Consider the following 17,280-nt stretch of genomic DNA (forward strand, 5'->3'; position numbering starts at 1 on the left):
TAGATCTTCATCACACCCAGTAAAACATTGCTGTTAAAAATTAAACACAATGAAGCTTATTATGTGATGCATTACACTATATAACACTGACGTGTAGACTGGTGAGTGCACCCTTAAAAAAATAATTAAAAAAAAAAACGTTCAGTCTCTAGTGTTTAGCACTTCACGCGACGTGCACAGAGAACTCGAGAGAGGACAAGGAACTCGATCCACGCCTCGTTTTCATTCTCAGCCAAGTGATTGGGTAATACCGCAACCAATAAACGTGATGGATTCTTGTCACGTGGACATAGGTATTTGTAGTTAATATAAACCTTTATATAAATCTAAAAAAAAAAAAAAAAAGCATACATTTCCCATGATTCCTTCGGCACAGCAGGTTGTCTTCTCGATTAGTGAGGAATAATTTGCTCTCCCAGGCTCTTATCGCACTTACAGCGCCATAAACACAGGTAGGAGGTGAAGCTGTATTTATTATGGGTCTCTCAGGGATGTCTCTTTATTGAATAGGCCTGTCTCATCAGCCAGCTCTCCCATTAACCAGCTCTCCCATTATACATCTCTGCCATTAACCAGCTCTCTCATCACACAGCTCCCCCATTGCCCAGCTCTCTCATCAACCATCTCCCCCATTGCCCAGCTCCCCATTAACCGTCTCTCCCCTCGCCCAGCTCTCTCATTAACCATCTCTCCTATGGGACCTGTAAGTAAAACCCATGATTGGTCCCATTGGGTGCCATTTATAATCTCTCAGACACACAAAAACCGCTACTATACTTTCTTCTTAAATATTTTTATTAGGCATGTGTTATGAATTGTTTGGGGTGTGTGTGTGTGTGTTGCTAAATTCAAACTTTTATATTTGATCATATTACATCATGCTTGGACAGGCCTCACATCGAATATGTATGTTGGGCAACACAGACAAAGTGCTGTGTATGAAGAGTGTAACCGTTAAATGTTGCAGATGGGAAAACCAATTGTACAATTGCAGCATATTGCAGGGTAGCACCTTTCATGTGCTGTTCATCAACAGGCAGAAATTGTGTCCGTGAAAACAATATGATGATGGCTCGGGGGGGAGGGGACATACCTTGGTGCTGTAACACTAAACTATAAATTGTGTTATATTTTATATTTTTTCTTCTGTTTTGCATATTACTGTGGATTTATCTCCCCACTTATAACGTAATATAGCGGGTATGATATCCTCCCCTTGTCATTTAGCTATCTACTATTGGTATATGTGTTTGTAGCGGTATACCCTCAAGAAGATGGGTTACAACCACCTAGGGTGTCCTTTCCTAGTGAATACAGCCCCGGAGTGATTATACCCTCCTGCATGAAGTACCACTGTCTCCCCCACACACTAGTGAAGGGTGACGAAGAACTGGTTTTATTGAGAAAATTACACAGATTTATACTCAGAACTATTCATAGTAGTACTATCCCACCCAGGCGTCTCTGTGTCTAGGTGATAATTGTCAGCCCTTGGTTAAATTAATGCAAAAGAGCCCCACATACCATATATCCCTGTAATGATCTCTCTGGAGTGCCCATTCTGTCAAAAAAGCGCTCGGATCGGACGTGACTAGCCCGAATTCAAAGGAAGTACAAACTTCAGCTGGACGCGGCTAGGCTCAAATCCATTGCAAAGTTCCAGAGTGCTGGGTAGAGTTCCCCGGTCACCTAAATATACAGTGCTTTCCGTGTACATGGAGCTTCCCAAAGTTTGTTGTGTCATTCGATGCCTCTCCACCTCCTCTGTTAACCCTCCAAAAAGCTTATAGATGAACGTGGGACCAAAAGCACTCTATTTAAAGTTTTAGCGGATCGTGGCTCTGCGTTCTACGCTGATTTAGGGCTACTCCCTGTAAGACGCACCATGTCTCAGCGGCTCCTGTGGCGGTAGACAAGTGGTACTCTGTTGTCCGAAAGGGCCGCTGATGCTGGGAGATATGGGTTGGAGGGTTAGCCCATAGTGTTAGTGTTTTGAGAGGGTGTGGGAGTATAAGGGCCATGTACCCAGAGGGTCTGTCACAGTGTTTTAACGCACATTTATGAGTGTTACACCAGTATTGTATTTATATTGTACACTGTTCTGCATAGTCTGACATTTCGTAATTTGGTCTGAAACCATTGTCGTTTATTTATTGATTTATTTATGTTTTTTTTTTGTTTTTTTTTTTTTAATGCAGGCTCCATGATTGTTTTGATTTGAGTAAAGGTGTCTTTTTATGCAGTCTTTCTTCAATCCATTGCCTTTGTCAAGAATGTATGAATCTGACTTGGACATAAAACACAGGAATCTATGCAGAGAAGGGACCTGCAAAACCAGTGTGCCATTGAAGGTAATAAAAAAACTTTTTTTAGTCTTTCCCTCCCCCCCCCCCCTTTTTTTTTCTCTCTCTCCATCTCATGCTTCTTTAAGATTCCCTTTTTTTATTCCTTGTGTCAGATGCCAATATCAGGTTGCTGCCAATTTGTTTTGCTTTCTTCATGATGAATGTAGATTGCCCTGCTGTGGGATTCTTTTGACAAATGCATTGTTGGTAAACTACTTTTGACCATAGAACCTTGCTTGAAGTGGATCTGTCTCCTTTCAGTAGTTTAGAAAGATGCACTCTTTATGAGATACTGATCCTGACTGCATTGGTGTTTTTCTGAAATTCCAAGCAATCCAGAGATTCCATAAGACCATGTAGAGACTATTTGGTCTTATGGTAAATCTAAGGTTGATAAAAGGCAGAGCTCCATTAAACTTTTTCAACCAGTCATGGCAGCCGTCACAATTGACAGCTGTGGTATTCAGTAATCAATTGATGGAGGCTGTAACTGAATCTTCCAGTACCTGGCACTTGGAGAGGACTGCAGGTCAGGGTCCTTTCAATTGATTTTGCGCCCTGGACTGGAATTGGGTTCTGTTTTGGGGAGGCAGGTACACGGGGATCATTCAGACTGCTTTCCTACCTGGTTTGGGTTTGTGAGGTTGGGATATCCTTGTTTTAAAACAGGAATATTTCAGGATCTCCATTGCCCTCTGTTGGTAGAGACTGGAAAACACATTCATGAGTTCCATCTATATATATATCTTTTCATATAGTTTGGAAAGTTGAAATTGTGTTACAGTATACATTTGAGAAATTATGTTGCTTGTTCTTCACCTTACGCAGTCTCGGGATCCTACATTATTTATTAATACTAACAACGCGCCAGCAAATTCCATAGCACTGTACAATAGATGGACATGTATTTGCAACAAGATGAGCTGGACACGGATGCACCGGAACAGAGGGTGTTAAAGGCCCTGCTGAAACAACCTTACATTCTAGAGGGAGTGCGGCAAAGTGTTACAGTACGGATGGGATGTGTTTCATGTATGGGGGAAAAATGGCTTACTAGAATTGTTTACAGTGAAAGGTCAGTCTATTGGATGACACAATTGCAGGAGAGGAAGCAGGGTTGGGTACCAAAGTGCGGGGAGGGAAAGCTAATAACAGTTTAATTGATGTGCTTTCCTTAAGAAGTGAGTTTTTAATAATCTTTTGAAGACTGGGTGAGAGTCTAATGGAGCAGGGATGGGAGTTCCATAGGAACGGAGCAGCCCTCGAAGTCTTGAAGGTGAGCATGAACAGAGAATAGACGTCAATCTTCGGGAGACCATTGGGGCCTGGATAGTACATAATTATTTATCCATGTGGATATGTAGTTAGCAGTAGCGAGGTGTAGAGATTTGTGAGCAAGGACTATAATTTTAAATTAAGCCCTGTATCTCACAGTAATCCCAGGGCCGGATTAACATAGGGGCTGATGGAGCTGCAGCTCCAGGTCCAGGCCCATGGAATAGGCCCATTAATAAAAAAAAAAGTTACTTTTTCTTTTTTTTTTTTTTTTTACACGCTACTTTTGGGTTTGCCTCCTGACTGGTATTTTACCAGCACAGTCTGTATTTGAGACTGCCTGGCTGTGCCAGTATTGCAGTAATACCGGCAATACAAATGCAGAAATTTCTCAGTATAAACGGAGATTACTATGCAATACCAGCACCAGCCAATAGGGGTCACTGTGTGTGGAGAGAGGCAGGGATAGGAAGTTACAGCATCTTCCTGCCTCTCTCTACTCACTTATCCGCGGGGGCGCAGCTACACAGCACAGAGAGTTCAGACCGCAGCTCCCAGCCTGCAGAGACAGACTACAGCTCAGGGAAGTGAGGGATGGGATAAAGGCTGAAAGATGGGGGGGAGAAAGGCAGCAGGGAAACATGGGGATGCTGAGACACATGGGGACGCTGTGAGACATAGGGACATTGGGAGACACATTGGGACACGGAGACACTAGGGACACAGTGTCTCCATGTCTCCCAGTGTCCCCTAATCTCCAGTGTCTGTGTCCCCATGTCTGCCAGCCAGTGTCTCCATGTCTACCGGTGTCCCTATGTCTCCCAAGCAGTGTCCCTAGTGCCCCCATGTCTCCCAGCCAGTGTCCCTAGTGTCTGTGTCCCCACGCCTCCCAGCCAGTGTCCCTAGTGTCTGTGTCCCCATGTCTCCCAGTGTCCCCTAGTCTCCCAGTGTTCCTAGTGTCTTAATGTCCCCAAATGCCTGTGTCCCCATTTCTCCCAGTGTCCACATGTCTGTATCCACAAGTGTCCCCATGTCTCCCAGTGTCTCAGTGCCCCCATGTCCCCAAGTCTGTGTCCCCTGGTATCCTAGTGACATGGGAAACACAGACATGGGGACACGGGGAGAAAGGAGGACACTGGGAGACTAGGGGACTGGGCGACATGGGGACACTGACACTGTGATACATAGGGACACTGATGCCAGGATGGCCTTCCAATTCTTTGGACAGACATGCCCCCTTTTTGAGCATGTTCGCTCCTTTTGGCAGTTCTGGTCACGTGATTCGCGTCAGTGGCCCACCCTTTTACCCCACCCATTGACTTCCTACTTCATGGTATACTGCTTTTGGGAGGTATGGATTTACTTGAAAGATGAAAGCATGAATTAGAGAGAGATTAGCATAGAGTATGTGTTTTCTTAAAGCTGCATCCTTTGAATTTCCCTCCAACACCACCTGCACCAGATACATGACGCTTGGGTGGTATGGTTGTTTTAGTGTTTTTAGTCGATAAGATTCTGTAATTAGGCCCCATCATAATTGTCAGCACCAGGCCCACTGGGCTCTTAATCTGGCCCTGAGTAAGCCAGTGTAAAGACTGAGACGAAGGAGGCATGGCAGGTGTGGGCAGAGAGGAAGATGAGCCTCGCCACAGCATTCATTATAGACTGTAATGGGACCAGCTGGGAAAGAAGATTGCAGTAGTCAAGGTGAAATATGGGGTGGATTTGCATTGTTTTTGCGATAGAAGTGGTAGGTAGCGCTAAGTAACTGGATTTGAGGGGTGAAGGAGAGGTTGGAGTCAAAGAGAACACTTATTCAGCATACCTGCGAGGTAGAGTTGATGGTAGTACCATTGACTTGGAGAGTAGCAACGCTTCAGTGAGGAAAGACGAAAAGCTCTGTTTTGGACAGGTTAAGTTTAAGACAATGAGCAGCCATCCAGTTAGAAATAGCAGAGAGGCTGTCAGAAACACGAGAGATCTGGAGAGGACAGATAGATTTGCGTGTCATACGCATAGAAATGATATTGTAAGCCAAAAGAGCTGACTAGTTTACCAAGGGATGCTATCTAGATTGAAAACAGTAGGGAACCATGCATAGAGGGGTTGCAGAGGAGAGGAAGAACTAGAAATGGAATCCTTGAAAGAGCGCTTCGAGAGATAGGAGGAGAAATTAGGAAAGTGCAGAGTTTTGTAGATTGAAGTTATGGAGGATAAGAAGTTGTTGGTGATCAACAGTGTTGTAAGCAGCAGAAACATTTAGGAGAGAGTAGCAGCAATTAAATCATTTGGATACTCTGGTCAGGGCAGTTTCAACAGAGTGATGAGTAAGGAATTTGGATCGAAGCCGATCGAGCAGAGAGTCTGATTCAAGGAAATCGGTCACAACTTTTGAGGATCTTGGAGGCAAACGGTAGTAGCGAGATGTCTGTAGTTGGATGTGCAGTTAGGGTCAAGGTTTGGCTTTTTTAGAGTCGTGATTATGGTTGCGTGCTTCAAGAATGAAGGAATATGCGAGAGAAGATTGAATATTTTAGTGAGGGTCAGAGAAGGAGACAGAACGCGAGTGAGATGTGAGGGAATAGGATCGAGGGAACAAGTGGTGGGCTGGAGGACCGAAGCAAAGCAGAAACCTTAGCTGGTTTAGTCGGTGCAAGTGAGCATAAAACAGAGGAATCTAGTGATGCATTCTTGCTGTCCCAGTCACTTTAACAACTGGTGTGGGATTCTGGACCAACTCTTCCACAAGAGAGCTTCATCTGTTTGCCACCATGCTGTCCTTCATCACTGTTTGCCTTACAAGACGAGCCTATGGCCCAGCTTGCCACAAAGACTGTCGGTGCACTCAATAGGCTTAAGGGGGCACAAAGTGCTCGACTGGGAGTTACCCAGAAACCTCATGAAACTGTTCTCCGGATCAGAAGGATGTTGCGATCCAGTGAAACTTCAAGTGGGTATCGCTCAGTCCCAGGACTACCAAACTGAGGACTATTTGGAGAGGAGGTGATGCGACAGCCACCAAGGACTTGTGGGAGGTCACTTTCAGGAAGCCATTATTTGGGACCAGGACTTGGTACAAAACAGTCCGTAACTTGCCGCCGGCACGGTGGATGGTCGCAGCCAGGTTAAACTTCAATCCTTGTAAGAAAGACATTAGAAGCAACAAGTGCCAAAATACACACAACACTCCCTGTGTATAAAAATATAAAATACTTATACATGTACAGATATGTGGGGGATGTCCCATGTAGTCAGTACCTACAATAATAAAAAAGGTACATAGTATAGACTGTACATACAAAGAGAGAAATATGGAGGTAATTGGATACACTCACGGATTTCAGAGCCGTACCAGGCTCTGTATTTAGTGCCCAAGGGTGCCTCAAAAGGCTTTGCTGGAGAATCCTGGATGATATCCCCCAGAGGTAGAAGGAACAGCAGCAGAGTGATGATAAAAAAGTATAGATTTATTGTAAATGGAAATTAAAATAGTAACTGTGCAGGTCCCATATGGTGACTCACAGAATCACAGTCATGCAGACGCGTTTCAACTCAGTCCGAGTTTTCATCATGCACTGATCCAAGATTCTCCAGCAAAGCCTTTTGAGGCACCCTTGGGCACTAAATACAGAGCCTGGTACGGCTCTGAAATCCGTGAGTGTATCCAATTACCTCCATATTTCTCTCTTTGTATGTACAGTCTATACTATGTACTTTTTTTATTATTGTAGGTACTGACTACATGGGACATCCCCCACATACATCTGTACATGTATAAGTATTATTTTATATTTTTATACACAGGGAGTGTTGTGTGTATTTTGGCACTTGTTGCTTCTAATACCTTTCTTACATTTTGACTTTAGGGTGTTGGGGAACACCTTTTTCACTCCAGTACTGTGTTTTTGTTTTTACTGTGTAAGCGCCATTCACTTCCTTTTTTTTATTGTGTCTATAAACTTCAATCCTTGATTGCTCGAGCTAGACCCCTATGATCTGAGCGCTCTTCGGACATCTTGCATCTCTAAACCAGAGCTCTTCGGGGACATATAGCTCTTGGGTATAACTTGTTGTAAATGCTCTGTTTTGGGGATATTATCGTAAGTCACCCTGGTGGCTATAGTTAATTAAATTATTCTGTCTTTGATTAAGTTATGTCCCAGACACCAAAGCGCTGGGTTCGGATTGTGTTTAGTTTGACTCTCTGTTGGGAATGTCTGTTGAAATGTGTTTTTCTGAATAAAACTTGTATCTGTTTTACCTACCTTCAAGCATCAGCTGATGCTTAGGAACTGAGCTAAATTCACACTAGCTGATCTGTTTCAGAGGAGAGGGGATACTTGGCAGAGATTCTGAGTATAGAACTCTGTCACAGATCTGTACAGTTAAGATTGTGGTGGCTGAGTGACAACTTGAAGAAAGTATAGCTACCTTCCCCTGCACCTGGCAGCCACCAATCACCAGAGAAATCACTTGCGGGGGTCTTTAACTCCTCACATTGCCAAAGATCATACTATTTTTCTGGTATGTATAAAACCAATTCCAAATTATGTAAAACAAGGGGAAATAGAGGGGGCAGACAAGAATTTGTTTAAAAATTGCAATATGGCAGTGCTGCTTTATCTGCAAGGAAGATCTGAAATCACTTTAGGTTTCCCTAAAAAAAAAAACCTGGCTACGGTTAAAGGGACACTGTAGCACCCAGACAACTTCAGCTCATTGAAGTGGTCTTGGTGCAAACTCCCATCACCCTTAACACTGAGCATGTAATTATTGCAGTTTTTATAAACTGCAATATTTACCTTGCAGGATTAACTCCTCCTCTAGTGGCTGTCCACCGGATAGCCACTAGAGGGACTTTTGGTCGCCTAAACTACGCTGGACAGCCTCACGCATACTTCGTGTCACCATAATCCCCATAGGAAAGCATTAAATAATGCTTTCCTATGGGGAAATCCTAATGCGAGCACGGTCATTGCATCGCATGCGCATTAAGTCTCCCCCGTCAGCTGACGTTGTCGGTGGAGGAGCTTGGCGAAGCTGAGCCAGCACTGCGGGACATCGGTGCTAGACCCAGGTAAGTGACAGAAGGGGTTATTAACCCCTTCTGCACCATGGGGGGGCCTTGACAGAGGGGGAATCTATAGTGCCATGAAAACGAGTTTGTTTTCCTGGCACTGTAGTTTGCATTTAATGGCATTATATTGACTTATGAATACATACAGATCGTATGTGGAGGTGGTTAAATTTTATGGTGGAATAGGATTAGATGAGTAAAAGAAACATGTTCACTCAAAGGAATATTATACATGTATTACTGACACTTTAGTACTTTTAAATGGCTATTTGTGTCCAGTCCCTTTTCTGTGCAGTAAAAATGTGATTTCAGCTTTCTCCCATGCCATGCTGTCTCGTCGGAGCAGGCCACACCTCCATGGCTGAGATTAATCTTGATGATCTTAGCGAATCCAATGCTTTCCCACAGGAAAGCATTGGGAGGCTATTGCGCAAACGCAGCACTGCGCTAATCTGCATCTCTTCAGAGATGCATTAAATGAATCAATCTATATGGGGAACATTTAGCGCCTCCATGCAGAGCGTGGAGGTGCTGAACGCCTGTGCTGGACTAGAAGCACCTCTAGTGGCCGTCTGAGTGACTGTCATTAGAGGTGTTTGTAAGCAGCAATAAAAACACAGCTTTTTCTCTGACAAGGCAGTATTTACAGTGCTAACACTGCAGGAACAGGCTATAGCAACCAGAACTACTGCTGTAGTGGTTCTGATGGCTATGGTGACCCTTTAAAAAAAAAATATATATATATATATATATATATATATTGTATTTTTTCCCCTACATACTATGCCTTTTTCTTTTTCTTTTGGTGAATAAAACTTATTAATAATGAGGGTGAATATACTGGTAGAAAATAGGGAATACCTGCCGTTTCCAGGTCTCAATTCAAAGTCTATTCTAATCTTCCTATGTTTCAGGTTCCTGTACAGTTCAGTGATGTGGCAGTGTATTTTTCGGAGGAGGAGTGGAACTATTTAAAGGAAGATCAGAAGTTGCTCTATAAGGATGTGATGCTTGAAAACTACACACTCTTGAGATCAATGGGTGAGAATAGATAGGCTCAGAAAAATGGGCTAACATACCATGTAGAATTATGAAGGATTAGAATTTTAAGGGGAGTTGCGTTTGTAGTTTTATGTGTTTTGTTGGTGGACGTGATTCCGGCAATAAAAAAAATGCATTATACAGATTAAGGAACAATGCACACACAAATAAAATACTATACATTTTTACCACTTTTCTTGGCAAACAAATATGGGGATTCAGTTACACCATATGGCCATATTGTTAGTCCACCACTATGTCACCGTACCCCAATATCAGTGGGTCCTTCAGTGGGATAGATTTGCATGCTAACTGCAATACTGACTTCTTAAACTGCTTCCATAGACTCCTCTCAATGTATGCATTCCTGTGATCACCACTAAAGGGTATAGTGGATGGGTCAGGTACTTGGCCCAGTAGGAATCTGGTCTGGGTTCCAACATGAAAAAAGTGGTACCATGGAGAATTATTAAGCACCATCATTTTATGGGGGCCATGATTCCATGATATGTTTTGTTTGTGTTTTTTTTTGTCTTGTTGGGGGAAATGATTCCTGCTATATATAAATGCATTACCTTCATTTGAATTCTAAACCTAGGACTGTTTGCTTGTTGGCCTAAAACTGAAAAATAACTTTGTTTAGAGGGTTACTGCAATGTCCATAGCCACTTCTGCTCTATTCCAGTGTGTGGCTTTTTTTGTTTTTTTTTAATCTAGATTTGTCTTCATGATGCCATACTTCTAAATAAACAACAAAATATATATATTTGGTTATATAAAAGAAGAAATTAATAAAATAACAATTTTGTCATAAATCCAAACTCTGTGTGTTGGGGTGTTTTTTTTGTGTTTTGTTTTTTGTTTCGTTTTTTTTCTACTTTTTTTTTTTTTCATAAACACATTTTAGTTTTTTCTAAAAAATAAAGATGATCATTCATTCGCTTCCTATAAAACACTGGCAAATACTGTGTGTCATATATTGTTTTATGTCATACATATTAGGTTATCTCAACAAAATGCCAAGGGTTGTTTCAAAGATTCAGCAAGGAGAGAAGCCTTATTTACTGGACCCCATCCAGCATGGGAATAACCTGATACATTCGCTCAAAGGTAAGTAAAGCAAATGTCTAATAGCACGACTTTATTATGAATACTAAGTAACACACCTTTCTAAGTGTGAGAATAAAGCATAACATTTATTCAATTGTGATGGAGAAAAGGTAAAATACCTATTCATTCCATTCTCCATGTTTGTGTTCCTTTAAATATTAAATTCCCTTTAGTGCCGTGGTTCCCAAACCAGTCCTCAAGGTACCCCTACCAGTCCAGGATTTAGGGATTACCCAGCTGTGTGTACAGTGTTTTGTTTTTTTTTACCCACTTTACACAAGTGGGTAATCCCTCAATCCTGGGAATCAATCACTGTCTTAGTGAATAACCCTGTAACAATCAGCCTCTGTCAAACTTCCTGACAGTTAATGACCATTAATATATTTGCAGGGGGGATAAACAAATCTGTATTCAGTATATCAGAAGTGTTGAGGGGAAAAAAACACACAAATCTATACTAAAGTAAAAAGGTTTAAAGGGATTCTCTAGTGCCAGGAAAACAAATCCGTTTATCTGGCATAGAGAATCCTGGAATGTCCCCCTTCCTCTGTCCCCCATCCCGTGTTGCCGAAGGGGTTAAAACCCCTTCAGATGCTTACCTGAATCTGACCTGAGGGACATCGGTGCTGGGTCAGGCTCCGCCCACGCTTCTCCCCTGCTGACGTCCACCGGCGGGGGAGACCTAAAGTTAATGCGTGGCAATGGCTGCGCGTGAGTGCGCACATTAGACCTCCCTATAGGAAAGCATTATTCAATGCTTTCCTATGGGGATTCTGGCGACGCTGGAGGTCCTCATGCATAGCGTGAATGATCTGTGAGTTTTAGTGCAATTTCTACAGCAGCTTTAACTGCCAGAAACCCTGCCGCAGTCATAAAGTGCATAGACTTATGAGATGAGCTCATAGAATGTTAATAAAGGAGCATCATGACAGGTCAATTCACTTCCTGATATGGGCAGATATCCATGCAAAGGCTAGGGATTTATGATAAATGTCAGGACTTTAAATAATGCATGAAAAATTAAACCCATTTAATGTGTTAAAAAGTAGATTAATCTGATGTATTCCTAGCTTTAATATAATAATTTACGCCCAGATTAGCACGTTCCCATGCATAGATATGTAACAGAGCGTTAAAGATCACACTAGAATACATGTCGCACTAGTAAGCAAGTCCAACAAGTCAGACCTAGACAAGCTACACTCAGAATTTTTAGCACCACAGTGCACATATCCACATATGACACCAACTGAACCACTAACACACAACCAAGCACAACGCAACTCCATGGCAACAAAACCCACCATGCAACATTTCTATTGCTGTGATGTAAACGCCGGTTGCTTTGCCTCTTTGTCTCTCCTAACGCAGTGCTAAACACCTTCTCAGGATCATAACCCTAAGAGAAAAAAATTTATATTGTGTGCGTACCTAGTTTAGCGTGTTAACATGTTCACTAGTTACTGTTAACTACCACGACTGCCTAGTAGGGATCGACCGATATTGATTTTTTAGAGCCGATACCGATACCGATATTCTGTGAACTTTCAGGCCGATAGCCGATATAATTTGCCGATATTCTGTACATTTACCATTTTGGAAAATAAAAACTATTTCTAAAGGTAAATGCACAAAATATACATGCCACGTGTAGTGGATGCAGTGTGTTTAGACAGGGGAGCTGTGTATGTGTGTGTAGTGGATGCAGTGTGTGTGTAGTGGATGCAGTGTGTGTGTAGTGGATGCAGTGTGTGTGTAGTGGATGCAGTGTGTGTGTGTAGTGGATGCAGTGTGTGTGTAGTGGATGCAGTGTGTGTGTGTATATAATGCAGTGTGTTTGTATAGTGTGTGTGTATATAATGCAGTGTGTTTGTATAGTGTGTGTGTATATAATGCAGTGTGTTTGTATAGTGTGTGTGTATATAATGCAGTGTGTGTGTAGATAATGCAGTGTGTGTGTAGATAATGCAGTGTGTGTGTATATAATGCAGTGTGTGTTTGTATAGTGTGTGTGTGTGTATATAATGCAGTGTGTGTTTGTATAGTGTGTGTATATAATATAGTGTGTGTGTATATAATGCAGTGTGTGTGTTTGTATAGTGTGTGTGTTTGTATAGTGTGTGTGTTTGTATAGTGTGTGTGTTTGTATAGTGTGTGTGTTTGTATAGTGTGTGTGTTTGTATAGTGTGTGTGTTTGTATAGTGTGTGTGTGTATATAATGCAGTGTGTGTTTGTATAGTGTGTGTGTATATAATGCAGTGTGTGTTTGTATAGTGTGTGTGTATATAATGCAGTGTGTGTTTGTATAGTGTGTGTGTGTGTGTGTGTATATAATGCAGTGTGTGTTTGTATAGTGTGTGTGTGTGTTTGTATAGTGTGTGTGTGTGTATATAATGCAGTGTGTTTGTGTAGTGTGCATTATATATACACACACTATACAAACACACTGCATTATATATATACACACACTATACAAACACACTGAATTATATACACAGTGTGTTTGTGTAGTGTATGTGTATAATAATAGTGTGTGTGTGAGGGGGCATTTTTTATTAAAAAAAGTTTTTTAAATTTTTATATAAAATGTTTATTTTTTTTATATATTTAATTATCATTACATTTTTGTTGTCCCCCCTCCCTGCTTGTTGCCTTGCCAGGGAGGGGGGATATGTTAATCCCTGGTGGTCCAGTGGCATTGGCTTAGCTGGGGGAGGGGAGGGGAGGGAAGTGGGGTGGGCAGCAAGCGTTTACTCACCTCCCAGCAGCTCCTCCAGCTCCCCAGTGTAAATCTCGCGAGACCCGCGGCCGTCAGAGCTGGCCGCGGGTCTCGCGAGATTTACACTGGGGAGCTGGAGGAGCTGCAGGGAGGTGAGTAAACGCTTGCTGCCGCCCCCCCAGGACCGCCGGGCTTGTAATGAGCCTGGCGGTCCTGGGAGGTATTATCGGCAATATCGGTATCCCTATTGGCCGATACCGATATTGCCGAAAATACCGAATATCGGCCGATAATATCGGCCGATAATATCGGCCGATAATATCGGCCGATAATATCGGCCGATAATATCGGTAAAACCGATAATCGGTCGATCCCTACTGCCTAGCTTGACCACTTCATGTTATAGCATGTTTATTAACCACTACAAATCGATGATACCTCAAAGTTTGTTACCTCCATATTATAACAAAAATGTGCTGTTTGAAATGCCGCAAGCTTGCAGCAGCTGTTGTGGCTCTGCTCGTTTACTGTTACTCCAAGCACAAATAAAATAAAGAATGAAAAAAAAAAAAGTAGATTAATCTCCAATCTGTACCATCCCTTTAAAGGGACACTAGCTTTAGGAATACAAACCTGTATTCCTAACGCTATAGTGACCTGCTAGCTGGTTATATTTCTCTACCGTATGTAAAGTAAAAAGGTTTAAAGGGATTCTCTAGTTCCAGGAAAACAAATCATTTTTTTCTGGCATAGAGAATCCTGGAGTGCCCCCCTTCCTCTGTCCCCCATCCCGTGTTGCTGAAGGGGTTAAAAACCCCTTCAGACTCTTACCTGAATCTGACCTGAGGCACATCGGCGCTGGGTCAGGCTCCACCCACGCTTCTCCCCTGCTGATGTCCACTGGCGGGGAAGACCTAAAGCTCATGCACGGCAATGGCGCGCATTAAAGTGCACGCATTAGACCTCCCTATAGGAAAGCATTATTCAATGCTTTCCTATGGGGATTCTGGCGACCCCCGAAGTCCTCATGCATAGTGTGAGGATGTCAAGCAGCGTTTAGAAGTCGTCTAAGATCCCGGAAGTCCCTCTGGTGGCTTTCTGGTAGACAGCCACTAGAGGAGAACTTTTTGCAGGGTTAAGGGTGATGGAAGTTAGCACCTAGACCACTTCATGAGCTGAAGTGGTCTGGGTGCCTACAGTGTTCTTTTAAGTTTGTGTGTTCTCGTGCTTTATGAGAAGAGGTGGGATAGACTATGGGGAGATTCTCCGCATCGCTCACTGTAGTGAGATCTTTTTAGCCTGTACCTATTTGTTTATGAACCACTTTTCCTACATTAAATAGTGCCTTTTGAAACACTTTACGGCAGAGATGGCAACATACATTATATGCTCACCAAGTGTCATAGTGATGGATGTATTCCTCCATATATCCTTTTGTCAAAATAACTGGCAGAACTGGTTAGAAGCCTTAGGAGTGAGGCATTTGATGCAGGACAGTATGTTAAAGGGACACTATAGTCACCTGAACAACTTTAGCTTAATGAAGCTGTTTTGGTGTATAGAACATGCCCCTGCAGCCTCACTGCTCAATCCTCTGCCATTTAGGAGTTAAATCCCTTTGTTTATGAACCCTAGTCACACCTCCCTGCATGTGACTTGCACAGCCTTCCATAAACACTTCCTGTAAAGAGAGCCCTATTTAGGCTTTCTTTATTGCAAGTTCTGTTTAAGTAAGATGTTCTTATCCCCTGTTATGTTAATAGCTTGCTAGACCCTGCAAGAGCCTCCTGTATGTGATTAAAGTTCAATTTAGAGATTGAGATACAATTATTTAAGGTAAATTACATCTGTTTGAAAGTGAAACCAGTTTTTTTTTTTTATGCAGGCTCTGTCAATCATAGCCAGGGGAGGTGTGGCTAGGGCTGCATAAACAGAAACAAAGTGATTTAACTCCTAAATGACAGTGAATTGAGCAGTGAAATTGCAGGGGAATGATCTATACACTAAAACTGCTTTATTTAGCTAAAGTAATTTAGGTGACTATAGTGTTCCTTTAACCCCTTAAGGACACATGACATGTGTGACATGTCATGATTCCCTTTTATTCCAGAAGTTTGGTCCTTAAGGGGTTAAAGCAAATGTCATTTTTCAGTGGGACAAAGGCCAAAATACATGCCTCTATTCCTATAGGTTTACAATAAATTGTCTAAGCTATAAATAGGGATGACATTTTGAGTCTGCTATAGGTTGTTAGTTGTGTTTTTATTTTATTTTTGTTTTTTCGTTGTTTTTTAATATGTCCCTTTTTCACTGTAAAACAATGTGGCATCTGAGAAATTGCAATATTTTATATTTTTCACAAAAACATGCCTCTGGACTCGTGACTGATATTGCCATAGTTTAATGTTATATTCATATAACAAAATGTAATATTTGTCTTAACAGATGGCCTGGAAGGATCTGATGCCCCACAGTGTAAAATAGAAATTGATGCCCACACTGATGAACTGCAAAATGGCAAAAGGTCATATAGAATGCAGAGGCAAATCATAGATGTAAAGGAAAGCTGTACACCACCGCTCAAGGTGTATAACCTGCGTAAACGAGTACTGGTACAATACACAGCAGATTCAGACGAAATGGAGAAATGTTCCTTTAAGAACTTGCAGCTGAACAACAATACGTTTGATGGACCAGCTGAATGTTTAGAGAGAAAGCCAGTTAAAAGTGTTTGCAAAAGAAAGCAAAAACCTGTCCTGGGAGAATCACCATATCCTTGTAATGAGTGCAGTAAAAGCTTTGCTAATAAAGCCTACCTAATCAATCACCAGAAGTTCCATACTGGAGAAGCACCTTATGAATGCTCAGAGTGTGGGAAATGCTTTAAATTGGTGTGCCTCTTAAGGAGACATCAGATCATTCATACAGGTGAAAAGCCTCATGTCTGCAGTGAGTGTAGGAAATGTTTTACCCACTATTCCTCTTTAACGAAACACCAACGAATACACACAGGGGAAAAACCACACAAATGTTCTGAATGTGGTAAAAGATTTAGCCTTACCACATATCTCATAGTACACCAGAGAACTCATACAGGAGAGCGACCGTATATTTGCAAGGAGTGTGGACATACCTTCACACAGAGCTCAGCATTGACTATACACCAGCGATCACATACAGGTGAGAAACCTTATATCTGCACAGAATGTGGAAAAGGTTTCACTCACAGATCACATCTGATCACACACCAAAGGTTACACACGGACGAGAGACCCTATGCTTGTAAGCAATGTGGGAAAACCTTCAAGCACAGCTCCTACCTTATAGTACACCGAAGATCCCATACTGGGGAAAGACCTTACGCCTGTCATAATTGTGATAGACAGTTTGCACAAAGTTCACAACTTGCAACGCACCTAAAATCACACGAGATGGAGAACAGCATATAAACTACCCTGAACAAAGCAACATTTGTGGTACTTGCACTTGAACCTGTTATACTTTTTTTTTTTTTTTTGACAAAACTAAATTAATCAAATTGATGTATCAGTTCTGTTCTTTGTAATCAAAAGTGACAATATTCATATATATATAATTTGTTTGTGTCTTCGTTTTGTTTGGAAGAATAACTATAATTTGTAATGTTTTATTTCAGTCCTTTTAAACATGTTTGTACGATCGATCTATTTCGTCATCAAAATATAACTTTTTTT

At 41.9% G+C, this 17,280-nt stretch overlaps 1 protein-coding gene across 1 annotated transcript; it reads left to right on the forward strand.

The window, feature by feature from the left end:
• Positions 1-294: 294 nt before the first annotated feature.
• Positions 295-17,075, forward strand: LOC134601400 (zinc finger protein 25-like). The gene is made up of 5 exons (XM_063445877.1): positions 295-452; positions 2,199-2,351; positions 9,612-9,738; positions 10,741-10,848; positions 16,013-17,075. The coding sequence occupies exons 2-5, from the start codon at positions 2,238-2,240 to the stop codon at positions 17,014-17,016; spliced, it is 1,353 nt and encodes a 450-aa protein (XP_063301947.1). The 5' UTR covers positions 295-452; positions 2,199-2,237; the 3' UTR covers positions 17,017-17,075.
• Positions 17,076-17,280: the final 205 nt, after the last annotated feature.

The sequence above is a fragment of the Pelobates fuscus genome, chromosome 3 (genome assembly GCF_036172605.1).
Source record: "Pelobates fuscus isolate aPelFus1 chromosome 3, aPelFus1.pri, whole genome shotgun sequence".
Classification (NCBI taxonomy): Eukaryota; Metazoa; Chordata; class Amphibia; order Anura; family Pelobatidae; genus Pelobates; species Pelobates fuscus.